The following is a 27,085-nucleotide window of genomic DNA, read 5'->3' as shown; positions in this document are numbered from 1 at the left end:
TCAGTGATGTAGAGAGGATCTACATCAGTATCTTAGTTTCCAGGTCATTCGAGGATTGCGAGGAAAGAGAGGCACTGAGAACATCATCCAAGTGCAGAAGAAGCATCGACATGGCTGTGGATCTATGGAGTGCTACAAGCTGGGGACTGATGGTGAGGGTGTGTGATGGCTGGTTTAACACCCGAACAACCCTTTGACCCCAGATTTAGCATTGATGATTCGTCAGAGTCACATCATCTGGTGTTTCAGAAGAAAGCAAGCGAAAACAAAAACAGGAGGCAACACATACAAACTGTAGAATTTAGTGACATCTAGTGGTGAAGTTGCATGTTGCAGCTGAATACCCCTCACCTCACTCTCCCTTTCAAAACACGAAGGAGAACCTGTGGAAGCCTTCAGTTGTCCTAAAAACTCAAAAGGTTTACTTTGTCCAGTTTGGGCTACTGTAAAACATATGGCTGCCTCTGTAGAGAGGAACCACTTCCGATGTAAATATAAAGTATTTAAATATAAAGAGCTCATTCTGGGGTAAAGAAAACAACAATTTATACAATTTAGATGAAACACAATAGTGAAAACATCACTAGGATTATTTTAGATCCAGTTTCTAACAATAGATCCCTTTCACCTAAATCTTACACACTGAACCTTTAAAGAAGAAATATGTTCTAAACATCAATTTACTTGATCTCTCTTCATAATTGATCAGTGGCTTGTGACAGAGCGTGAAGAAGAAGAAGGATCCCTGAGGATGACTCCTGTAGTAAACACTGACTCCTCTTTTTAAAACACAGAAGAAGAAACACATGGGAAGTTTAAATCCCAACGTATCAGTCTGGCCTCCTCGTGCTGCCGCTGACCAATCAGAGAGCAGTCTGCGTGGTGGACCCCGCCCTCTCTGTGGTGACGGCGGCGCAGAGACACGGAAACTGTCCCACGGTGCAGAAATGGCTGCTGAACCCACCGGAGAAACACCCGCTCTGGCTGCCGAGAACCACGCACCCTCTGCGGGGACAAGCGAGAGCAATGGCGAGGACAAAGAGAAGGGCCTCACCGAAGCGGAACCAGCGGAACCAGGCGCTCACGTAGAGCCGAAGATGGAAGAGGCGGGCGGGGAGGCCAGCGAGGAGAAGCCCGCTGAAGCTGCGGACAAGGCCCCGAGCGAGGCGGAGGCACACGACGGCACCGTAACGGTCAGCCAGGAGGAGACAGCCGCTCCCGAAGAACCGGAGGCGAAGCCCGAGCCCGAGCAGAGCCCCGGAGAGGGCAACAGCGAGCCCGCCAACCACAGCGCCATGAAGGAGGCGAAGGAGGAACCGGGGGAGGACAGCCGGTGCTCGGAGGCGGACTGTGAGAAGAGCAAAGCGGTGTGTGAGGATGGGGAGAAACCGAGCAGCGGAGGCGGGGAGCTGGACGACAAGAGGCGGCCCAGCGTGGAGATATCATCCTCGGACGGTGAACCGCTGAGCCGCATGGACTCGGAGGACAGGTGGGTGTGGACAGTGACAGGTCCCGTTGACCAGGGGTGGGTGTGGACAGTGACAGGTCCACGTTGACCGGGGGTGTGTGTGTGAGCTTCAGCAGTGAGTCACGGTCCGTACGAGCACAGGAGGACTATTCATTTGAATGTATGGTTTTTGATAAGTAAATATCTAAACTGATTTCATACTATGAGCCTGCAAACTAAGACCTAAACCCTTCATTCAATTTCAATTTAGCTGTCGTATCTGCACATCAGCTTTGAAGCGCACACACACCCCCACCCACACACAAACACACACACAGACACACACGTGTACACACTGCATGCATATGGACATTGACTTTGCATGAAAAGGTTAAAGAAGCATCCAGAATCTGTCTATACTATTAATATACACAATTTTTTTTATTTCAAAAGTTTCACTGCAGGATACAATATCCTGTTTCACTGTAAAGCCCATTTTAATATCCACACTATGTACTGGAGGTTTTCATATTTCATATTTCATATGTTGGACCATGAATGGTTTCTAGATGCATCACTAAATCATCTGCACAAGCTTAAACTCATGTCTCCAAAACACAATATACAAAAACACAGTGCAACATAACCAAAATGAAATGCATCACAAAAACATAACTGAGCTATAAGGTGTACACGGGTAGCTGGACTGTTAAGGTGCTGTATGCGCACATGACTTGAGCACAGTAAAATTAGTCATGATCGACAGAATCAATAAATACTAAGAAGAATACAAAAACAAAATATGGTAAAGTAAATAGTGATAATTGTTAGAAGAGGCCCAGTGGTGAGGTTGATCTCATATATACACGGGCATGTTGCATCAGGTCTAAATGGGTTAAGGCCTTAAAGACAGAAACTTCCCACCTTCAGTAGGTGAATGGGGAAAAAATACAAATCAGTCAGCACACTTAGGTCAAGCAGGGATGCAACAATGGACAAAACCCATTTTAAGTTGAGGGAGGTCTAGACTTCTAATGGGAGAATTACATTTATTGAAAGTTAATTCTGCTGATAAAACTGGTCGGACTCTGGAAAATAGGGAATAAATTATTAAACAAGCGATGAGACCATTTCATATAAGTCCCTTGGTGATTTTAACAGCATCAAAAATGAATAATATCGTGCGAAGAGCTCTGAGTAAAATGATATAATCGATTTGGTGTCAGTGATGAACGTGGCATGCATGGAAAATCAGTTGCAGCCAGAAGCCTTTCACGCATAGCGAGCATGTAATGCGGCAAGTGGTATTTGCACCTGTTCTTCATGGCTGTGTAAAGCCTGATCTAAGCTGTGAGGATCTGTCAATGACCCACGCTCTCCTCTCCTCTCATCTCCCTCAGTATCAGCAGCACCCTGATGGAGATGGAGAGCACGGTGTCCAGCGGACGCTCCACTCCTGCTATGATGAACGGACAGATCAACGCCAGCTCCTCTGTGGCTAAGACCGTGGCCTACTCCTGCTGCTGGGACCTCTGTCCGCAGTGCTTCAACTCAAGTCCTGATCTGGCTGAGCACATCAGGGGCATTCATGTGGATGGACAGAGAGGAGGGGTTAGTAGACTTTAAGATTTTGTACAAGATTCCTGTTGATGTTTTAGCAAGCTAATGTCCTGTTTTACTGTACGCCACCCCTTGTAGGCCAAATCCAAGAATTTCTCCAGACTCCAGTGAATGGATGTCAGAGGACTTGACAATGTTACCATTTTACTTGGATTGGCTACTAAAAATGTGACGTATTAACTGTTAAATGTAAACAGTAGCATGGGTGGTATGAAAAATTCAGTCCAAGCTGCCTCCATTAAAAAAAAATATATAAAGTTTAAAACAACAACAACAATGATGTCTGCATGGTCACTGCACTGAGCTAATCTGATGAAAAAAAATCACGAGATCCACTTGTCATTGCAAAGAGCCCTGTGACGTGTGAGCTGGATCTTTGCTAGTTAGTTAGCTAGCAACAATCGCAAAGCATGAACTCAATTGTGAGTATTCTGTGCGACAGAACCCACAGAGCCAGTGAGGCCTTTAAAACTAAGAATCACTCCCCCTCTGTCCTGCGCTCACTTTACACGTTAACAATAAACATCAACACTAATCAGAAGTTATTAGGATCTGAACAGTACTGAAGTATATTTTATGATTGTTTGATTTGCTCTACAATTTATGAGACATGTATTTAAAAAACGCTGTTCACCTGCTACACACAACACGAGACGTAACAGCCAGGACATCAGGGTTTTAGTGAAGGTAACGATACAGATTCATGATCCGACACCATCGGTGGTAAATGTTTTCTCATATCCCTTAATTAAAAAAAACAAAACAAGTTGTTTTCATTGCCCTCCTAAAATTCTTTATGAGCTACAAAATTTTTGAACTTTGTAGCCCATGTGCTTGGGACAAAAGTGTCTTTCTGTATTTCTTTCTGTCTAACAATCCTTCCCCAAGCTGTCTTGACAAGTATCCCTTTTTATTCACTGTTATTTTACTGTTTCCAACTGTTCTCTTTAACCTTTCTTCTCCTGTACTGTGTTTTTATTCGTCCCATCACTCTCACTATATAAACCTCCTGTCCCATCTTCTTCTCTTTCTGTGTTCCTCAGGTGTTTGTGTGTCTGTGGAAGGGTTGTAAGGTGTATAACACACCATCCACCAGTCAGAGCTGGCTCCAGAGGCACATGTTGACCCACAGCGGAGATAAGCCCTTCAAGGTAAAAAACAATGCCTCAGATAGGATGTACACCTCATGGTGATGATGATGAATGTTATTGTCCGCCTCAGAATTGATTACATTTACTAAATAAATAAAAATGCATGTTCAATATGAATTCCAGCATTTGATTAATATTTTTTTTAATATTCAAATTGTATTCAACCGCTGAAATACGTCCCAGAGCCCGAATGTTTAGTGTCAACGCCGAGGTTGAGCCATTATCTGAGTTTCCTCTCTAACGTGGTCTAGTAATCTAGCACAGGACAGCAGCTTTGTATACGTTTAAACAAACTTTTTTAAGTTACTTGTTTGTTAAGTTATCATCTTGTCCTACTCGGTGTAATATTGTTGGTTGTGTTCCTCTGCAGTGTGTAGTCGGTGGCTGTAACGCCAGCTTCGCCTCTCAGGGAGGTTTGGCTCGCCATGTGCCGAGTCACTTCAGCCAGCAGAGCTCCTCTAAAATGTCCAGCCAGGCCAAACTCAAAGAGGAGTCACCGTCAAAGGCTGGACTTAACAAGAGGAAGAAGCTCAAGAACAAACGCAGGTGCTCCCTACGTACGTACCAAACATGCACGCACGCACGCGCGCACACACACACACACACACATGCACACACATGCACACACTAACCCTCTGTGAAAATGTTTCTCATTGGGATTTTTCTCTGGTAAGTCAGAATGTTCATTTAGCATTTTTTTCCTCTCACAGATAGCTGAGGCTTTTTAACTAATGATTACTGTTAACCGATATTAAAATTCACTGTTAAGAATGGATGAATAAAAAAAAATATTAGGCAGAGTTTCTAAAAAGCAAAAACAGATTCACCAAACTCCTGTGTGTTCCGTGTATAACTGTCATCTCCTGTATACATTTAAAATTACTTATTTATTTACTTAATAAATAGCAAACAATAACCAGACTTTGTAAAGTATAAACAGTTTAACAAAACAAAAACATTTTAAATATGACAAAAAGCTTTAAAAAATCCATCATGTGAACAAAAATGTAAACTTGTAGTAAGCAGGCAGTCCTCAGCAGAGCAGCTTATGAAGAATAGCAACATGTCGACATACTGAGGGGTTAGTCTGGTGCGTATTCTTTCAACTGTGAGACCTGCGGTGGGGGAGAGGAAGCACATCACGAGCGTGGCCAGCCTCGGGAAGTGCTGTTAATCGTGAACATCCCTGTTGGACAGGAATACAAGCTGAACACATTTTTATGTATTATATTATTATATATATATATATTAAGTTGTGCTGAGAAAGTTGTTTTCAGCCCCTTACGACCCACATGTCTTTCTAGAGACGAAAGTGGACCACACATACGCACCTGCACGCACACACAGTAACATACAGAAAGCTTCTGTCAGCTTCCCAGGTTCTAACCCCATGGTAATGTTCTACATTCCGTTTTTCTTTTTTATTTATTTCTTTAAAAAAAAAAATGTTATGTGTTTTTGCTGGTGCCTGTACACAGGCAGATACTGATGTTATCTCATGGTGGCACTGTTTGCCTCAGATGACCTGTATCTGTCTCTGGATTGTACAGACTCAGCATTTTTTCTCGAACACTTCTACATGTCTGTTTTGTATCCTATTCATATAAAACAAGCTACTAAATACAATTTTACTAAGTGTAAAGTGCCAAATCAAAATCAAAAGAGACGTATTGAAAGTTGCTTCTGTAAAACATGTTTATTAATATTAGTTTTTTTTTTTGGAAGGTGTCGATAGTTATTAAAAGACTCTTTAGTTTAGCTTATTTCAGTCCGTTAGCTACAAATTGTACATACCTAAGGTTATCGTCAGCTGTTTTCCTAACCAAAACATTTTGATTGTTCCCTAGATATCCATTCATTTACAAAAATACAAAATCACTTTGCAGAGACAGAACAGAAAACAGAGAGAGGTAATGATCCATCCAAGCAACTGTCTTTGTTTTTTTTAAGTCTTCTACTAATGAACGTCAATTCAGTCAACAGCATCTGTTTTGAAAAGTCCTCATACTGCTGTATTCATGGACACACTTGAAATAGTTGATAATAGACAGACAAGTTGCCAGAAAACTAGAACCAAAAAAAACATTATAGCAACAGCAATACGTTTTTTATTATATTATTGTAATATTATATCTCAATTGAAATGCAGACCTTCATCTTTGGTTATTTTCGTAACATGGCCAAGATTTTTGATTACACTCCAAAGTAAACTTCACTTGCTAAAGACCAAACAAAAACATCATGGATATAATTCACATGATGTAGAATCACAACTTCTGATCATGAGACGGCTCATGGTTTGGTCTCACCTACATAGACCAAATAGTTAAAGAGAACAAATGTGCTTCCTCTGTAACATTTTACAAAGTGCCCTGCATAGGTCTTAACTAATGTATTTAATAATACAGCAAATGTCAAGAGGCCTACGTTTTGTTACCACTGAATATTTACAGTCGTAAACCATAAGAATCTCATTACTGCTTCTGTCAATGGAGTTTCACCTCTTTTTTTCATCAGTTAAAACGTTGTTGTTGCTGCAAAGCAACATTTAAAGCCCACAAAGTGATCACATTGTTCAGTCATGAGATGATTCTGATGTTGTTATGGCTAAGTTTTAGAAACACAAAGCAGTGGGATTGTTACAGTTGAAGTCCTGGTGTTATGTTTGATTGACTCTGGTTCATCAGGCTGCCCTGCTTCCCTTCCAGCGAGGCCCCACGACTTCTTCGATGCTCAGACCATGGATGCTATTCGCCACAGGGCCATCTGTCTCAACCTCGCCACCCACATCGAGAGCGTGGGCAATGGCCACAGTGTGGTCTTTCACAGCACGGTGAGCGCTCCCTTTCTATTCTATGTCTTTTTGAGTTCACCAATGGCTACTTGTTTTCAGATTAATGGAAATGATGGAGGAAGTATTCAAACATTTTACTCAACCCCACGTACAAATAAATACACAAAAATGTGTGAGTTAAAGTGAAAATAAGTCTACTTTAGTAAAGATGCACGATAGATACACAAAGAATTATTATTATATTGGTACTTAAGTAAAGTAACAGTAAATATGCACTTTGCTTTATACTGGCAAAATCATAATTTATATTGTTTAATATTCTCCAGTATAATTTATTATAATCAAAGTTGTTGTAACAACTTGCTGAATTCAGACAAATAGTAAAATACACTTAGTAAAATACACTTAAAAATGGCCTTTCAATACACATTACATTATTAAAAATACCTTGACATTATGAAGAACCTGTTAAGAAATTGAATGTTTATAAACCGTTATGATTCTTTGCATCTGCATATTAACAAACACTTAGTGGCTGCAGAAGCTGTAGTCTTGTGTTTCCATGTACACAACAGGCAAATCAAAGCATCACTGATGAGAACATGTTCACAGATTATGGTCAGTACTTATTCTGAATCATGTCTAAGTTGTACTTTTTCTATCAATGAATATAAACACTGTGTAGTGTAATTTGCATCATTGTTGTCACATTTGTGTCCTATTGAAATCTCTTTATTATGTTATTTTCCTTTTGGACAGCAGGGGGTGTGAAAGACTCACTGTAAATTCATTTATTTCTCCTCCGTGCACTTGAAGTGAACCTTGTGAATCGCCCCGGGGCTTTGACGCTGTTTTTCTCTGAATCGAGCTTCACAGGAAACACAATTGGATTGTTTTTGTGTATCTCAGTCCGTTCTGAGCCCTGTGCATTATACATTATTAATGAGTTGTAAAGTACCTTTGCACCTTTCTATTGAGGGCATACATAAGCACTTCTCAATGACGATGATTCTAACGAGTGAATTCTATATTAAGGTTAACTATAAAATAACCTGGATGTTTAAATGACTGCTGTTCTTATTCAGTTCGGCTGGGGATTACCCCGTCTCCTGTTCATAGCCCTCAAACTGCATTAAGGTGTAATTTTTACATATTAGCTGTAAACGGAAATAATTGTGATGTACTGCCTTATTCCAGCTTCCTTCATGTACAGTATGTACATAAGATAAGATAATCCTTTATTTATTTCAACAATTATGACAAATTTGCTGTGTTACATCAGCAAAGAGGACTGTCAAAAAATAGAAGTCAGTAAATGTAATAATAACATGAAATATAAACGCTAGGAAAAAGTAAAAAAGACTAGAATAGGAATAATATACTGTGTAAACAGTGTGTGTACAGTGAGAGCATCTTATATACAGTGAAACAGATTGCACACGAACTATTGAATTGCACCGACAGAAATAAGTATTACACAGTGAAATTAGTTAAACATAGAAAATACTAAACAGTGGCTACATTTACACTCACTCTTATGTTCAGATATGTAATTTTAAACTTGCTTGTACTTTTTTAACTACTCTTGTCACATATGTTATATTAATTGGTGTTTGCATCTCCTAATCAGATTAACTAATTATTCATGAGTTTATTTATGACATATTGTAAGTGTCCTTTTCTGTCTAGAAAGGTGCCCTGAAATACTTAATTATTATTATTATGCCATTTGCCTTGTATTGACCTTTTCCCCAGCAGCTATTCTCTCATGTCGCAGTAGTAACACACACACACACACACACACAATGGCTCTGTACCACTAATTGACTTCATTATTTATACCTACAGTATGCGTTTCCTGTTGTGACGTTTGAAAAAGGTCTTTTTTTTTTCTTTATGTAGCACTTTACACAGCGAATTAGCAATTTTATGTGTTACCCCCACCAACAGCTAAGTCCTATATAAATAATACATTTACTGTGCTTTTTTGCATGGTAATGTGGCACGCCATCGCTCGCTAACCTAGCAGAAATAATTGGTGCACTCATGAGCAGAAGAATCTACATTAGCTGCACATTTTCTCGTCCTAAGAGAACAGTGAAAACATCTCCTGGAGCACTTATTGTTTTGTATTGTTATTTTCTACAATCAGAAAAGTTGGAATTATCATCATGATATTAACAAGGATGTAGGTCAAATTTTGTATGTCACAATATGGCAAAGTTATGCAAAATCTCCCAAAAATGAATTAGAGCAAAGAATCGGGTTCCATTGTTTTGAATACTTGAGGTCAAACTCTTAAGTTCTTAAAGAAAAAACTTCTTAGTTTTAATTACAAATTGTTTATACAGAACAAAAACATACAAGGAGAAGATCATATTGTCATTGTATGAATTTTAAGTCAGTAAAGCTAAAATTATATTGATATTAAATCCCCAGTAAATTAACCTTACTCACGAGTAGAAAATTGACCAATCAATGACCAATGACCAATCCAATCAGGAAATTGTTATTTGAAAGTCACCATCATGTTTGATAGGCCGCTATGTTAAACAGCTGCTTTAATGCATGCATGAACATTTTTTACACGTGAACAGATGTCATGTTTTGCATCTTTTTCCCTTTCAAATTCTTTTCCACTGGAAATAATTGAAGCATTGTGGGAAAAGTAGAGTGTTGGATGCAGTTTTACACCAACCCACGATTAAAGCTTCTGTTCATGTTAAATTTAATTGGAGTGTTGAATAGTGCTATCGTCACTACAGTATTGCTTTGCTCTTAACACAGTCCCTTTCAACTCTGTTCTGTTCTGCCCCTACAAACCTCAACACTCTCCAGCAGCCAAGAGTTTTAAAAGAAAAGCTCAGTGAAGAAAAAAAAAAAGTGAAGATAAAGCTTGGGAAGAGGTTAAGAGAGGTAAACCGCATATTTGGACATAGACTGAGGAGGAGGAATAGCCAGCCAGCGGAGAAGGGGGAGAGACAAATGAGAGAAAGGACGAGGAAAAGTGGCGAAGTAAAGGTCAGAGTCATGGAATCGGAAGGAGATCTGGCCAGTTGAGCGTACATTCTCCCTCTCTCTAATCCCTGGAGGATTGCGGTGGAGAAGGACTGTGGCGCTGCGTCAGACCTCAGGCCCCAGCGGGCCCTCCCAGGCCTGGGGAGATGGAGCAGAGCTGTGGGGGGTTCTGTGGAGTTCGGCCAACAGTCCTGCTGACACGCCAGAGCAACTCAACAATGTTTATGATGGGATATTTTTGTTTCGTCAATCTGCGTCATCCACTGCTTGACCCCCTGACACTAGTCAGGCACCCAGTTTTAGCAGTTCTGCCTTCACCCGGCTGCAGCCCCGCCCCTCTCACTGCTTTGTTTTGGAGCCACTCTAATATCCACTGTTAACTCCTTATTTACTCCTGCTCTCCCTCTCTCCCTCCCTCTCCGTCTCTTACCTCCCTCTCTTGGGTCTAGAGTGGATTAAGATCTGTCCCTTAAAGCACCGACTTCCATCATCAAACCACTAATCACTTCATGCTGCTTAAACACAAGCCCACTTATGATCTTCGGCCTTTACATGGCCCATTCAAGTGTACTCTGGGTTTCTGATTATTAACCTGGTGCGGCGAGGAGCCTGAGGGCCCACGTTTACAGCAATGCATTTTTAATTAAAAGGGCAGTAAAGCAGCTGATGGTGTAGTAAGTCTAAGAGACACTTCCTGTTCAGCCCATTGCAGCAAGCACTGGATTCATGCTAATGCTTTAGCTTGACCACATGGCTATTTGTTTCATCTCCATCATGTGGATTTACAGTGCAGAAGCAGTAGCTATGGTGGAAGAGGCAGATAAATGACATTAATGCTCTGAAAACAATTAAAAATATAACGGGCCCAAGAGAAGAGCATATAAAAACACTAATTTGTTGTTAAAATTGTTTTGGGGGGGGGGATGATTTGGATATAGATGTTAATAACAAATGTTTGGGATTCTTCATAAGACCAAATAGACACATGAGTAGAAATTAGGTGAAGGTTTACAATGGCAGAAAGTTTTGAAGACAAGCTAATAAAACGTAGTCCAGAATTACCTGCATCTGTATGAATGCATCAATGCTGCTGCACAGTGACAGCATGCCTTTCAAAACGGCAGGCGACAGATCGGTACCATTCTAGCAGTAGTCATATGTATTTCTTTCTTCATGCATATCTGGTCTGACTATACATTCTGGGTGCTCTGGTACGCCCTCTAGAGGTATCCAGCACATACATACTCTACACAAGCATGGTTAAAAAGAAAGAATAATCCCAGCCTTAGACAGTATGCTGACACCAGAATCTAATCCATGACATTTTACCTAGTCTACACGTTTGCAATCATCTTTTAGAGAATTCAGGCAGACAGCAGGACGCCCCTATGACGTCCACTCCCATGTTACACTCTACTCCATCCTCACTTTGAGTCACTGAAACCTCCACTATTTTTTCCCTTTACAGTCAGACTGTAGCACATATTTCTTTTTATTCGTCATTGAAAGGCTTTTCAATTTCATATCAAAAGTATATCTGTGTAAGCGTGGTCGTTTTCCTCAGGTTCATCACTCGTGCTGCTACTGCTGCTTCGCCCTCCCGACTTCTTCCCCAGTCCATTCAAAGGAGTTTAATATGTGAACAATATATTACAAACAAAAGACAACAACATAGTGGATTCGCCAACCTGGCTGCAATTGAGAAGGCTTCTCACAGACAAATGTTATGACACCGAGCCTGCAAAAACAAAATTCACATCTGCTAACCTAGGCTAAATATTTCTTCCAAAAACATCATCAGTCTGTAAATTAATGTGTTTGTTGTGCCATTTGTTTTACTAACTACGTCTTTCAGACAACTCTTTAGCTGGAAGCTTTTTCAAAATATTAATATCGATATAAACCCCCTCCAGCATTGAGAGCAAAAGAGAGTGAGCCATTTCCTTATACATTAGCTTGGAGAAAGTATGGAAAGCTAAAATTAATAATCCGATTTTCACGTTGTGACAGAAGAGACAAACGGGCACAATTTGTCATATTGGTGTGATAAATAAAACTAATTTAGGGTCCTTTTTAATAAGATAATTTTTTCATATTTTGGTTAAAATGTGGAAGGATGGGAGAAGCGGTGAGGAGAGAAGTGATTCTAGGTCTTTGTCTTCGTCTGTGTCTGGTGTCTCAGCGGAGCCTCCTCCCTTCTGTCCTCAAACCAGTTTCCATCATTGCCGCAGCCAGTCCCTGGAGTCATAAAAATAATTTCAGATATTCGTGTGCGTAAGAGAAGTTCTTCACATGTGAACTCATTCACTATCCTAAAAATAGACATTCCTCACAAAAAAGAGCCAATTGACGCAAGAGGTTATATCTGTGGCTATTTTTGACACCGCTGGTTATTTTTCTAGCTTTTCTTTTCCCTACTGACAATATTTGTGTGGATTCCAGGCCAGTTTTACTATAAACTAACGCAGCATGATAGATAGAATGTTATACATAAAAAGCACCAAATATTTAGGAAATCTGCCATTGTCCTTAGTGTATTTTCACAAGAAGAAAAGCTGTGACGTTGGTGGTTGTGTTGGCAGATCAAGACATGCGAGTAAAAGCAGGTGACCGAACACAAGACAAATATTGAACACATTCAATATTAGTACCATAAACATTAGAAAGTTGGTGCTACACTCAATCAGACTTACTCCTGTTAACAGCGTTAACAGCGTTAACAGCGTTAAAGCATCTGGTGCTAACAACAAGAGATGGGACTTGTTTATACCACATTTTTTATCTTCTTGGCTCTCTACAATCCCAGCTGGGTTGAGCAGTCCTTACTTTGGTCCAAATACTTTGGGCATATCAAACATTTGTCTGAAGTTGAATTCCTTGGTCTTACAGTATGTTGCATGGGAGTATGGGATAGCTCCCGTTGAAAATAGAAATCTCACTGAGCTCTTGCATGCATTATTAAGATCGTTCCCATTGCTTATTAGTGTAATGATCAGCCACTGTATCACTTGGTGAGATGTCTGAAGCATGTAGCCTAATTATTAGTCAGAACTGGGGCCAGGGTGGGGGCATGTCTTTGAAGCTGATTCTCTACAGAAAAATGAGACTGCTGCAATATGAGCCAAACCCAACACTTTCATGCAAATCGGGTGCTTGTAAAATTACATATAGGCTTGAAATAAGAAATCAAATATATAGGTTGAATTATATGGCTTTTGTAGATGTTTGGTGGTTACCTTTCATTGGTGAGGCTGGTTATGCTTTGGCTATTGGGGTCTTCATATGTCAAATCACAGCAGTGCAGCAGAGACAAATTGACTGACTGAGTGAAATAATAGTGAGGAGGCAGGAGTAGTCGTTTTCTTGATGTCCTAGTTTTTGTGTCTTTCATAACTCAGCTTGTGTTTGTGCTTGATTGTCTGTGTGCAGGTGTTGGCCAGAAGGAAAGAGGGGTCTGGCAAGGTGAAGGTTCTCCTGCACTGGACACCTGAGGACATGTGAGTAAATCTACTCCTATACTACACATCATCTGCCTGAACCTTTACCTCAACTAATATACGCTAAGATAAAAATGGAAAAAATACACAAAACTGAGGAATGCATTACCAAGGATGAGGCTTTTTGCTGCTACTTTACCAAGTCACTCCACAAGGTGGTTGGACCAGGTTTCACACACACCCTGAGCACCCTGGGGTGGATGATGAAAGATCTTCTGGTCTTGTTGATCTTGTTCCTGGTAAGCTCACGTCTCACCTGGCTGGTTGTGATAATGAGGCTGGTTGGGGATGAGATGAGGTTGGGACTATCTCCTACTTTGGGCGGTCATGCCATTGTTCATTTTGGTGTAAGAAGTGTACAGAGTTGGAGTTGAGGAGGAGGGACACGGGTCAGAGGAGAGAAGAGAATCAGGGGAGGGAGGGAGGGAGGGAGTCGGGACAAGAGATCAGAGACTGGTATATTGCTATAGAAAACACCCCTCATTAGCCAGCTTTGCTTGTTGAGTCTTTTTACACAGATGTTACACAGATTCAGATTTATTGATCTATATGCCTATGATCTATATGTATCCGCCACCAGTATATTTCTGGAACAAAGACTCCCCAATCCATTTTCGTGCCTTTTTATGCAGAACAGTGAGGCGTCAGAAAGGCAGCCTAGAACAAGCTGTTATAAAAAAGCTAGGGACAGGAGAGGAATGGAAGAGAGATGAGGGGTGTGAAGGGGAAGGAGGGTTTTGCAAGGTGGTGGTGTTGTCCAGCGGCTCAGGAATGTTATCTGTTGGTGGTAGGAGAAGGGCAGTGCCTGCCATGGAGGCTGGCGGTATAGCCTGTGCCTATCATACAAACATTTCCTTTTCGAGCTGCAGGGGTGCCTGCATGTACAAGTGCACATCAACAATGTATGTTTATCTGTCAGATAGTTTTATGATTCTCCTTTCCATTCAGTAGTGCAGACAACATGGTGGTCTTCGTTCATGTCAGGGTTTGCGATAAATCTTCCCATCTTCTTCTCCTCGCTGAGTCAGTAGCCTACTTGTCCTGGAGAACTCTCAATGTGAGGAGCTTAAAGCCCTGGAGCTCTCCCTTAAATGGAGCTAAGAGGAATTAGCCATGTTGGTATTCTCACTGAGTATAATGTTACATATATTCATTTCTGAAGCACTGATGATGAGAAGACTAGCCATTGGCCATTAAAAAATCTGTCTCTGTGTGATGCTCTCTTGGTCTGGCGCTGGTTCTGTACCATCTACTTGGCTTTATCTTGGTCTACAGACATTTTCCCCTTGGTTAAGCTTTTTTTGTTGCACAGAGATAAATAAAAACCAACCAAAATCCATCTATGAGAACCGCATGAGATTGTTCAGTCTACACATTAAACATATATGTCCAGGACAGGAACAAAAAAGTCAATACAGGAAAAAGGTTCCTCGTTGCTAGTCCAAGTAAGATTTCTATTCATTATCAAGTTAGCTATGCAAGCTGCCCAGGTTTGTCTGCTCTACCTTGTAGTCGGGTAAGATTGAAGTTGGATCATGTTCCCACCACAAACGACTGCTTCGGAGATTGTTTGGGACCCTAACGAGACCACCTCTTCTAAAGGTGCTTAATGCAGTTGTTTTGGTCTGCACCTGAGTTTAATTACTCCAATGAAACTGCACAAACAGGGGGAAACTATCCAGAGTCTGATTAAACAGGACTAAAAGGTGCAGGTGTGAAAACTTACTTTGATAAACCTTGAATAGTTCCCCTGAAGTGGTTCAACATCCAAAATTACTCTTAGGCTGATTTACTGTCTTTTCCTTTTTTATGGTTTAGGTAATAAATGTCCATCATAGTAACCATTTCGTGTAACCTCTGAATGCACTTTCCTAAAAACAATAATCATGCTCAGTTCAGCCCTGTTGGGCATTAGCTCACAGTCCTCACTAGCCTCACCAGGTTCAGCCTACTATTGGTGAATCTCGGCACCACTTTTGCCCCACCTCATTTAAGCAATTTTGCAGAAGGACCGGACGTTTGGAGACTGTGCTCGAAATGAAATGGGTCTTTCTCACAGAGTAGAGTTCACAGAATGCTGTGATTTTCGGCAGGGCTCTTGTTCAAGGGAATCTCCTACCGAACGGCCAACACTCCAATTAAAGAGTTGACTGCATGGCCTCTGAAGATGATCAGAGAGAGGAAAGAGGAAGAATGAAATAGAAGACGATTAGGGTCAAGGGACAGGTAGGAGATAAAAGGTAGGATCGAGGCGGGGCGGGGTTCAAAGGAGACAATGAAGAGGCTGAAAAACAAAAAGATTTTGTGAGTGCAAAGTTGGCACTGGGCAAAGAACGTGGATGATGCATCATGAAGTACATTGCAGCTGACAGCCTCGGATGAACACTGTAGCTAAACCCTTGTACTCTCATACCTCTGCCTCAGCCTCCCATTTTTCCTTCTTTACTTTCCCCGCTCTGATCCACCTCTGCAATCTCCTTCTCACCCCGCAGTGGGAGTTTAATCTTGTGCATTGAGAAATAATGAGGGGAAGGGAGCGGAAGAGAAAGATGAAGTTTGGTGATCAGGAAAGACTCGTCAGATTAATTCCAAACAGAGAGACATAGATGGAGATTGATACTGAGACTCAAAGGCAGGATGGATGAGGGAACGCACTGCGGAGACAGAGAATGGAGGAAAGTGAGAAATGGGAGTGGGAACAAAATGGTTGTGGGAGAGAGTAATGTGACGGAGAGGCAGAATGAAACCAGAGAGAACAAATGATGGGGAGAGATTTAAACAGAAAGATAGAAAATGAGAGTGAGATGGCTTTTGGCTTGGGCCATGCAGGAGAAATCAGTGATGCTACTGAGTCATACATCTGCACCGCAGTTAGCGAGTGCTTTATTAATGAGTGTGTTCATTAATATGCACAAATAATCCATACAGGGGTGGTGAAGAAAATGCATGCCCGACGCATAGTGGTGGTGCAGTCTTCATAACAACAACAGTTTCATGCTTGGGACATACAACATAGATGGCCTTTGTGCTAATGTCCCACCCTAAAGAGAAGAACACTGGAAATTAAGTTTATCTCTCTGATTTCCGGATCATTCCGGAAAACACTGTTCAGGTCCTATTAACTTCTGATTAGTGTCGGTGTATATTATTAAAGTGTAAAGTGAGCGCAGGTCATCAGGAGAGTGGAGGGAGGACACTCAAACAAGAGACTCTTTTTAATGTGCGTCTGTCCTGATCCTGAAGCAGCGGTGATTATAATTTTGCAGCGGCGGGATATAGCTAAAACAATGAACCTAGCGGAAAACTTAAATTGATTATGTTCTGTTTCTGCATCAATGCAGGGTCATCCACTTCCAGATTGCGATGCATCTAAGAATCGAGAAATTTCCCCATTTCTAGTTCTGACATACATCCCCTCATACAGTTCAGTACAGGTCTGAAAGCAGCTATACATAATATTTTGCCATGTGGAGAAGTAGAAATCTTGATGAGCTTTCCATGCTGTGCTTCAATTCCTAAGCTATGATTTAGGATTTAGAGAATAATTGTGAAATATTTTTTACAAATTTGCCATTTAAGAGTGAGTGTTGATTTGTGTTTGATTTGACTTAGTTTGAATTTATTCTTTGACTCACTGCCATGTCCTGGACAGAAATCGTGTGGGCATTTGTCAGCCATCATGTGTTGTGACCCTCAACAATCTACATCAAGTGCTGAACTATGTGTATGTTTCCCAGTCACTGAGTCAATGATTAGCCTCGTAAATGTGGGAAGTCATTAATGCAGGAGCAAACCATTCACTTTATGACTGACACTCATTAACTTCATTTGGATTAATACGTAACTGATTAACATGAACCATTCTGAACATGAACCACCACCAGCAGCTCACTGAGGACAAAGAGAAGGGTGTGTGGGCTGAGAAAGAAAGAGAGAGAGAGAACTATAATTGCTGTCTAATCTTTGATGGATGTGTGAATGGATTCCCCTGTATGCTGCTGAATGCTTTGGAATAATTAGACTACACAGGCTGTGACGGGGAATGCCATGAGCCACTGGCATCCTGGCTCAACAATGTGGACAAACTATGGTGCTTATAATGCACAAGATAGGTTTGTCTCTTAAACCTTTGTTAACGTGTTTGTAATTTGTTTTCATTGTGTTGTTTATCTTCAGGCAGGTACCAAAGGATACAATTATCACAAGCTAGTAGGGCTCCCCCAAATAGTTTTTTCTCGAGATTTATTACACTATTCCCAGTATAATATTAGAATATGTATTCTGCTAACAAGAAAAATATTTACTTAAAAAACCTGCCTTTTGGTTTTATGCCTTTGCCAACCAGTGAATTTCAACGAAATATGGTTGACCACCTGCCACTCCTGAGAAGTGAAGTTGACATTTGATCTTTTTGATATAAAATGCCATTATTTTATTCTTAGACATTGGTGTTAAATTGTTTAATAATTGGCATTTGAATTCTTGATTAGGATCAAAAAGTTTTGTGAGGTCACTGTAACCAGATTCTTATCAGTTCATCCTTGATTCCAAGTGAACGTTTGTGCAGATGTAATGAAATTCCCTCTCGTCGTTCCTGATTTATGACAACCACAAGAATCGGACAGAGGTGAGGTCACAGTGAACTTGACCTTTTGTCAAGGCCATTTTTTTGTACACTGAAGACATCTGGGTTGGAGTGAGATTTTATTTCAGAATTTCAGCCTTTAGTTCCTGGCACCATTTTTCAACTAACCCTTTAAGATTGAATCAACATGAAGACCAGAAAGCTGTGAATGATGTGAAAAAAGCAAACCAGAGACAGGCTGAGAAAAAGAGGCATTGAGCATTGCCAAATTTGTTTTGCTTTCTTTCTCACTCATATGTATAAATTGTGTAAGCTCCCTGACTCCCACTAAGAAAAATAATCTTGGGAACTTTGTCACATCAAGTTGGAAACACTGATTCAGTTTTCAGAATAAGAGCAGAGATCAAGGATGTCTAAAATCACTAATGATCCATAAACGACATCCATTCGAGGTGTGAAAGGAATGCTTCCCTTTCTTTATGCGTATCTCTGATCATTGAGCAACAGCCGTACATCAATGTCTGATCGTGCTTTGAGTGAGCGGCCAGTGAATATGGGTGACTTGGTAGCTGGCCTAATTTCTGCCTGTTTAATTGCATTATGGCTGTGATATTTGGAAAGTAGTCTGTCATTTTTCCCGAAGCATAAAGATACAGATCTGGGCTAAAGAAAGAAGAATAAAAGTAGGACGGAAAAGCTACAAGCAAACGTTTAAATGCTGCTGTTTATAAATGTGATGTAAAACAACAGAGGAGCTGCTACTTTGATCTAATTGTAATAAAACCTCCTAAGCATCAAATGATCACACACGGGCAAATCAGTCACATAAAAATAGATGTCTCACATTTCCTGCAACACGATTGGTTGGTAGAGGCATAAAACCATGAAGCAGTCATACAAGTTTATATACTTTTTCCCAGTTTAAACCTGTGTCCCTTTGTTAATTGTTCATTCATCTCTTGTGAATTGTGCAAAAATATATCATACTTTCAAATACTTATTCTGTGTCAGATATTATCAACTATTTGATGACTCATCTGCACTTGAGGGCATATACTACTTTTAGGTCCAATCCTAATGCATCATATTATTACCTCCCTCTGCCAGTCACGACCAGTGTACCTTTCATCGGTTAAAACCTGCAGGCGTATGCAAAGGTGGCCGCGACAAGTCCTCAACAACAGAGAGCAGACTGCTGTCATGCCTTTCCATGTTGAGCTCACACTCAGCGCTGTTGGCTATACTGTTAAAGCTAATCAATATCTGCAACACCTCCCTCCATTGCTTAATATCTTTACTGGATACATGTGCAGAATCAAATGGCACTCTGACTCCCGTTTAATTGTATTTTTTGCAGTTCTCTTTTTCTCATTCAAAATGAGTTCAAATCCAGGAAAGAGTCAGGGGTAAACTATGTGTCATATACAATGTCAGTTTGTATGTTACTTCATGTTGTTCAACTTTTAGAATGCCCCCTACACAGTTCCCTCGCTTTCTGAGCTTTAAACAATATTTTGAGTATGCTGAAAGAAAGGCATCAGTGAGTGTAATAGCAGTAACTGATTGTAGTAAAGTTGCGCAGTCCCTCTGTTTATGACGAGGAGTTTTTTTAGGCTGCAGTGACCTTTGCAGTCCCTGAAGCAGCTCTCTGAGCCTGCTGTCCTGTACCTTGCAGAATGATGCACTTTATTAGGAAATTGAGCTCCTGCAGTCACTCTGCGTCAATTCCATATAAAGCCATTTAACATGCTGCTGACTCTTTATGAACGTATTGCTCCTGTCACCACTGTGAGCGTCGAGGTCTGAAGAAATCCCAGTAGCTCTCCCACACTGCTACTCATACATGCATGTCTGGCTCATACAGAAGAAAAGCAAACAGTGTCATCCATTTGTCTTTATTTGGCTCAGTGTGACTTTGGCTTTGAGTGGACATCTGTTAGGGTAGTGATGTGGTGCATGTGTTTGTATGTGTGACACATGTGTGACATGCTAACCCCCTGTGCAGCAGTCCTGTGTGCCTCCCATATATCAGAATATAATAACTCATCAGCACCACAGCACACTCGCTCGGACATGTTTATGGTGACTCTGGAGTGGAATGTGCACATAACCGTGCACACACACAAACACACATGGGTGTTTACTGCATATTTAACACTCTGCAGGTCCTCCTCTGTTATTTGAGGTTTGCTTTTCACAAGGGCACTAACTCAAGACTAACCCAAACTGTAAGGCCACTTTGTAGGGGACTGTTTCTTGTCTTGTCCCTGCCTCTCTTCAGCTTCCTCTTTCAGCTCTCACCACCATTAAAGGGGATACATCACTTTAGCTACACACTGCTGAGTAAAACAGGAACTTTTCGATGCTTAACCAAATTTAGGAGGATTTTTAATGTATAAGGCTGCAACAATTAATCGGTTAAAACGTTTAAATTATAAATAGATAATAAGAATAGATGCATCATTGATTAGTTTGGTTTTATGTTATATTGTGTAGCACACACTGTGGCAATGTCTCCTGAGGTGGGGGCATTAAGCCAACCAATGCTGGGCCTTGTGTACCTCATGTGGCTGCTCCTCTGGGGTAATCGTTTGAAAAATTGCAGAGGGAAACACTACAAACGATACAGCGGAGACAAGTGTACAGACCTAGTTTTCTAAAGTGTAGGAACATTTTACATGAAAGCCTTCATAGAAGACAGTTGATTGCAAAAAGTGCAAAGCTGATTTTGTGTGGCACAGCTGCACAACTTCACTGACTAAAACACATGTTGGAGCCATGGGGGAAGGGGACTCATTATAACTAGTTGGACCTAAATTGTAGATATTTGAAACTGTAATCATGGTCATAATTAAGTTGCAGATGTCTGTAACACATGTACAAAGACAAGCATGTTGTTTTTAAGTAAACTGCTCTAAAGGAACAAATTTAGCTTTCGTCTGTTTATCCAATTAATAACCGATTCATCAAAACTAATTACCTAATTACAATTATTATAATTAAAGATACACCAATAATCTGGGCATATGATTAAAAACTGCCTTAAAGATATCATTGCCATCATAGGCCTCATACTGTGTATGATTACTTCCATATGGGCAAGTTTCATGAATTTATTTTTTATAAATTTTTTTATTTAAATTATAAAAGAAAATGATGCAACAAGAGAGTTAATTCTGGACCTGCAACTTGACGCAAAATTATGCAGGACAGACTGCGACCTGGTTAATCATCTGGGGGGTATCTCTGAGGGGCCTTTTATTTTAAATTATATTATAAATTTTATTTTGAAACTCTGGCGTGACAAATGTATAGCTTTATAGCTCATAGACAATGCATGTGATGGTTATGCTTTGGTCCTAGTTTTTGTGCATGTGTCAAAGTGCACAGACAGAAGTCTACCTTCTAATGAACATCTAATCAAACCTGGGCCCAACAGTGATGTGTGGAAACCTGAAGGGTTATGTTAAATGCAACATTTTGGTAGATGATAAGAATGCCGCAGTGGTTTTCATAACTTTTTAGTATTGTCCAAATTGTCCCGTGTGGCTAACCCCACCCTCCGAGCACTTAAACATGCCATAAAAGGATTTTAATCCACTGTGTGAGTGTTTCCCCTCCCACCCTTCTCCCCCATATCTCCTTTCCTGTCCTTCACTTGTCCGCTTTCTATTATTCCCCTCTTTTGTTCTCCATCATTACCTGCACCCAGTTACCCAGTTGCGCTGAATGTGCTGCATGTGAGGCACTACCTGCAGACGCTCCACTTAATGGGCTGACTAGGCATGTGAATGAGGGATTTTGGCTTGGTGTCTGCCTGCTTGCCCAACTGCTGCTTGCAGTGTGTGTAAGTGTAAGTGTGCGTATGTGTCTGCATCTCTTGGGGCTCCTGTGATGACGCACATGGTGACGGGGGGAATGCTGGGGGTGGAGACAGGGGAGGCTGGAGGAGGGAGGGGAGGTGCAGTCAGCTTGCAAAGCTCTTTGTTTCTTTCTACTGCACCTTGACTTACCACGCCAGTGCTCGCACGCTCCCTCTTTCACAGGGGATCACACTGCTGTGGGGTACAGTAAAATGCAGCTGAGCAGTACAGTACATCGCATGCACGTGTGGCTGTGTTAGTGTGTCACTCTAAATCTATCACCTCGCTGTCCTTAAAGAGGGGAAAACAATCAGGTTGTTCTGATTTAAATGTGCCCTGTATCTATATTTTAACCTGTTTTCATGTTAGATCACATTAAATGCAGTCCAAAATATTCTCACATACATGTTCACACCTACGTACACACAGTCGTTCACATGTCCCACTTTTGATATCTACTGTAAGTACACAGTAGTTAACCATGGAGGTGTAGTGTGGCAACTACTGGATAACCAACATCATGGGAGGGTACAAGGCTTTGTCCTTTGTTTGTGTGTCTGTGAAGGTCTGTGTAAGTTCCATAGCTTTGGTCAAGGCCATGTTACCTATGGAAATGTACTCAGTGTTCAGAGGAAGGTGTGAACATGTGCCCTGGACTCAGTGAGGCTCTTTGTCCATCGCTCTTGTTCGAGCTGCCACCCTGACATTCTCTCTGTGTGTGATGTCCTGCAGACTACCTGACGTGTGGGTGAATGAAACGGAGCGATGTCAGCTGAAGACCAAAGTGGTGCACTTATCCCAGTTACCGCAGGACACAGCCATGCTGCTGGACCCAAACATCTATAGGTGAGTGTGTAGTGGTGTTTGTTGTGCAGACCCACGCACAAGACACACAACCCCACACTGCTGTAAATTAATTTAGTCTCACCCGAACACATGTTTCCCCAGTGTAAATATTATTATTATGAAAAATTAAACTGCCACGAAAAATAAGGAAGCTTTTGCCTGTGTGTGTGTGTGTGTGTGTGTGTGTGTGTGTGTGTGTGTGTGTGTGTGTGTGTGTGTGTGTGTGTGTGTGTGTGTGTGTGTGTGTGTGTGTGTGTGTGTGTGTGTGTGTGTGTGGCAATTCCTCCTTCCACCAGGTGGCACCAGAGCAATCTGGTGAAATACAAGTGCAGATTTACCACTTGTATTTGTGTTGTTTTTTTTGTCTGTGTACGAGGAGGCAAACATTCCCAACTGTACAATCTGATAAAGGATGTTAATGTTTTGCCAGTAGCCACATCTTGTGGCTGTTTTGATTTGTCAGAAATAACAAACAATTTACAGAGGCCCAGTTATTTAAGTATTAAAGACTGTTTCACTTGAGAAAGATTGAAATTGCAGTTCACCAGTGTAAATTTGATTAGCTGATAAATGATATGAGAACAGAAGCATCAAATTCTGCCGAACATCAGCTAAGATATTATTTAAAAATGTCTGCGACTCTGCAAGAATTAGTACACTTACCACGAAGAAGACAAAACAAGGTTAACTTTATGGTACACCATAAAAGGCTGAAAACGAATCCTGAAAGAAGAACAATGTGCCTAAAATAACAGAGCGGTCATCTTACCAGAGATATATGGCACAAGAGTGTGCTGATCAGCACCCAGGCTGACTGATTTTAATTAGACCTGAAGGCTCAGTAACTTCGAGGGCTGCTGCTGGACTCTGGTTTCATAGTTGAATATAACCATCAGCACTCAGCTGATTTACGTCAAGGTTGTCCTAATGCATGAAATCCCCAAACAAATGAAGAGCCTGGTGCCTGTGACAGCACATACAGCCAATCAGCTCCAACACATGATCACATTGGATAACAGATATCATACATAAGCTGCTTTCAGACATGCACTGAACTCCGCAGGTCCCCCGTAGTGTCTCCGGAGGAGTCGCATGTTTGAACCCAAGTGTCTGAGATTGAGGCTCCAAATTATCTGCAGACTTTCTCCGCCTGGCCTCCGAGTGTAAAGTCCATAGAAATTCAGGAGAATTCGATGTGAGAACACAGCAGGGGATCCCCCGCTGGATTGATGCACCCCGCAAGTGAGTGGGGGGGTTGATGAAGCTTCTAACGCGCGACAGACGCTAAAATGAAAAATATATATATTAAACTAAAAGGAAACAAATATCTCCCAATGAAGAAGCGGTGACACATACATTGAAGACACCGCCAAAAATGTCGAGAGGTGCGGTAATAAGAGCTGATGCCGGTGTCTGTGTGTTGTAAAGAAAATCATGTGATCTCCGCAGTAGAGTTAATGTGTCACTTCCTGCCTCTCTCTGCTCCTCCCCTCGCCTGAACACTGTGGAGGATTTGATGCTGTTTGTGTCTGTGCAGAGAATCTCCTGCTGTTGTGTATGTGTGAAAAGCAATCTCTGATTAAACTCCGGACCCAATTCTCCGGACTCAACATGTCTGAAAACGTTTTTTTAGAGATGCTCTCGCTAACACTTTTTCTCTGTTTTCAGAGCACTTCCTCAAAAGCGGCTGAAGTGCAGGTAAGCTGAACCAAATACAAATACTCTGTACTTTGTAAATAAAATTTGTAAATAAAATGTATTTACATCTATATATTCAACACACACAGTACCATAGTGTGAGTTTAACTTAATATAGTGAACAACATTTAGAATCATATTAATCAAAGACCAGAAGTGAAGAAGTGATTTGACCTGGTTATTGATGCAAACACATTCAACAACAAAAGCACAAAACTGAATTTAAAGTAGATGATGAACAAGACACAGAACCCAGAAACCAACTGTATTGTGCAGACAAGTCATACTGTACTATTACAACTACTTATACATATTATATATGTATATGTAGTTGTATATAAGAATAAAATAAATGTTAAATAAGTATACATTTGAGAAAAAAATAAGTGTAATCATAGCGACTATTGTGTGTGTGTGTGTGTGTGTATATATATATATATATATATGAGAACTACGGAAGTTTACATCTGTTCCTTCAAATACCTTATTATTTGAACAAGGGCAGTACTGACAGGAGTTTGCAGCAGTGAAGTCAGACGTACAGGAAGACTAGGCTGGTGCATAAACAAAGAAGCATTAATGTGACAACATCAGTGCATCCATGCACATCGTTTGAAGATGACAGTGGTGTTTTAATGTGTATCCACACAACACAGCTGCCGCCTCCTTCTTGTTTGTTAACTCGACTGTGAAAGCCACACGTCTCTGCTGTAGTAACACACATTTACATTTTCAATATTCCTTTGCTGTAACCTATATCAAACTCTGCTGATGCATTGATGATATGGCAATGTCTGCAGAATTACCCGTGGCCCCGGCTCTCCTGTGGTGAAACATTATCGCAGCAGATTACTTGTCGCCCACAGTTTCACCGCTGCTGTTTACTGTAAAGCCAGCAAAGTGAGAAACGAGCTGATCCGAAGCCACGACCCTTGGCATTTCATAGTCTCACTCCAACACGAGGCCCATTTTTTTGCCACTGTTTTTGCCATTATTTCCTTGATTGACCTCAGTAGTTCAAGCGCGGCAAAAGCTGTAAAATACACAGTGTAATGTGTCGGCAAAGGAAATCAGCTCGTTGTGGATAAAGCCCATTTCTCATACTGTAATCTCTCTGCTGACACACTTAGAACAACTCATTCTCTCCCTCTCTGTCTTTCTCTCCTGTCTCTGTGCTCAGCCTGTGAGGAGGCTCCTGTGGACTCGATACTTAAGGGGAAATCCTTGTGCATAGGACATTTATCTGTAAGGGATGGGACACTCTTCATCTGTCTCTGCTGAACGGGGGAAGTGAAGAGGCGATAAAAGGGAGTCCTCCTTTTTTATATATTTTGTGTATATGAAACAATGGTTGTAGCCAAGTGTGGTGGTAAAATGGGACTAACAATTTTTTAAAGAAACGTTTGTGTTCATCAAAAACTTAAATGAATGTTTTTAAATAAGCACCAAGCTGAACATATTCTTCATACCCAATGGTGTTAAAAGCTGTTTTGTGTACGTTTGTCAGAAGATGCAGCATCTTTTTATAACTGTTTTGTGTAAAATATTTATGCAGATTTGTAACTTATTTTTATACCATGTACTGTGGCTTTTTGTGAAGGTTTTGAATAGAACCGTATTTACTGTGATAATCTATGTTAACTATCACTTATTGGGATATTTGAACATTTCTAGTTGTAATTATGTTGTACATAACAAAAGTCTTAACAGATGATCCTATTTATACTTCCTGAATGCAGTACTGTTAGCTGTGTGTAGGACAGCCAGGTGTGACATTGTGTCAGTCATGTCAGACTTTGTATTCAATACAATGCAAAATGTTACAGAAGCAATAACTCTGTAGTAGCTCTTAACCCAGTATGTACAGTACTGCATAATATGACTCTGACATGTTAGCACACACTTAAAGTGTAAATCACACCGGTTTATCAACTTAAACAGGAACTTTGTATATCATAGTCCATATGATACATTTACATCACCGCCATTTACAATTATTGATATGAAGTTGTGTTTTCTACTGTGTTTGGAAATTGAACATGTGTTTTTAATAAAATGGCGGAATCGACAGATGTTGACAAAATGCAAGTTGTTTGTTTAGATAATAGACCGTATTTAAAGATGGATGACGTGACGGCACTTCAAAAGTGAGGCCAAAACGTCTTGATCACCCCCTGTTGGCTGGCTGCACTATAGGTTATAAACCACACCTTCTCCTTCTCCATGTTGCTATATAGGACATGGACCAAACTAGACCAAAGTACATGTTTACAGTTTTCTCAAATATGGTTTCTGTCGTCTTCATCACACTAATGTACTCAATGTTAATCTGCTCATTCTTCTCGTTTTAAACAGTTATTTGATGCTATAAAATTGGGTAAAATGTTACAATTGACAGCTGAGACCGACTCGCATTTGGTTGAGCCCGTGTATCAGCCGGACCTTGATACTGCTTCACACCATGATCACTACTACGCAGACTCTTAAAGCAAGTGACGCCGAAAGCGTAGAATGTTTCATTTTTGTTCAACAAGAGAAAGAAGAGATGCATCAACCATTTTTACGT

The 27,085-nt window shown here is 40.8% G+C and overlaps 1 protein-coding gene across 2 annotated transcripts; it reads left to right on the top strand.

The window, feature by feature from the left end:
* Positions 1 to 891: 891 nt before the first annotated feature.
* On the top strand, positions 892 to 26,589 carry LOC118110041 (zinc finger protein aebp2). 2 transcript variants are annotated; one of them, XR_004696888.2, is made up of 10 exons: positions 892 to 1,489; positions 2,848 to 3,058; positions 4,111 to 4,218; positions 4,589 to 4,775; positions 6,927 to 7,051; positions 13,460 to 13,527; positions 22,708 to 22,821; positions 23,885 to 24,063; positions 24,490 to 24,519; positions 25,700 to 26,589. XR_004696888.2 is itself a non-coding variant. In XM_035157591.2 (9 exons), the coding sequence occupies exons 1-9, from the start codon at positions 948 to 950 to the stop codon at positions 25,704 to 25,706; spliced, it is 1,392 nt and encodes a 463-aa protein (XP_035013482.1). In that variant the 5' UTR covers positions 893 to 947; the 3' UTR covers positions 25,707 to 26,589. The 2 variants fall into 2 exon arrangements, 1 of the variants encoding a protein (XP_035013482.1); XM_035157591.2 differs by lacking the exon at positions 23,885 to 24,063 and having other exon boundaries at positions 893 to 1,489.
* Positions 26,590 to 27,085: the final 496 nt, after the last annotated feature.

This window comes from Hippoglossus stenolepis, chromosome 5 (assembly GCF_022539355.2).
Source record: "Hippoglossus stenolepis isolate QCI-W04-F060 chromosome 5, HSTE1.2, whole genome shotgun sequence".
NCBI lineage: Eukaryota > Metazoa > Chordata > Actinopteri > Pleuronectiformes > Pleuronectidae > Hippoglossus > Hippoglossus stenolepis.
Note: the sequence above shows the minus strand (reverse complement) of the source record. Positions and strands in the feature narration are given on the sequence as shown.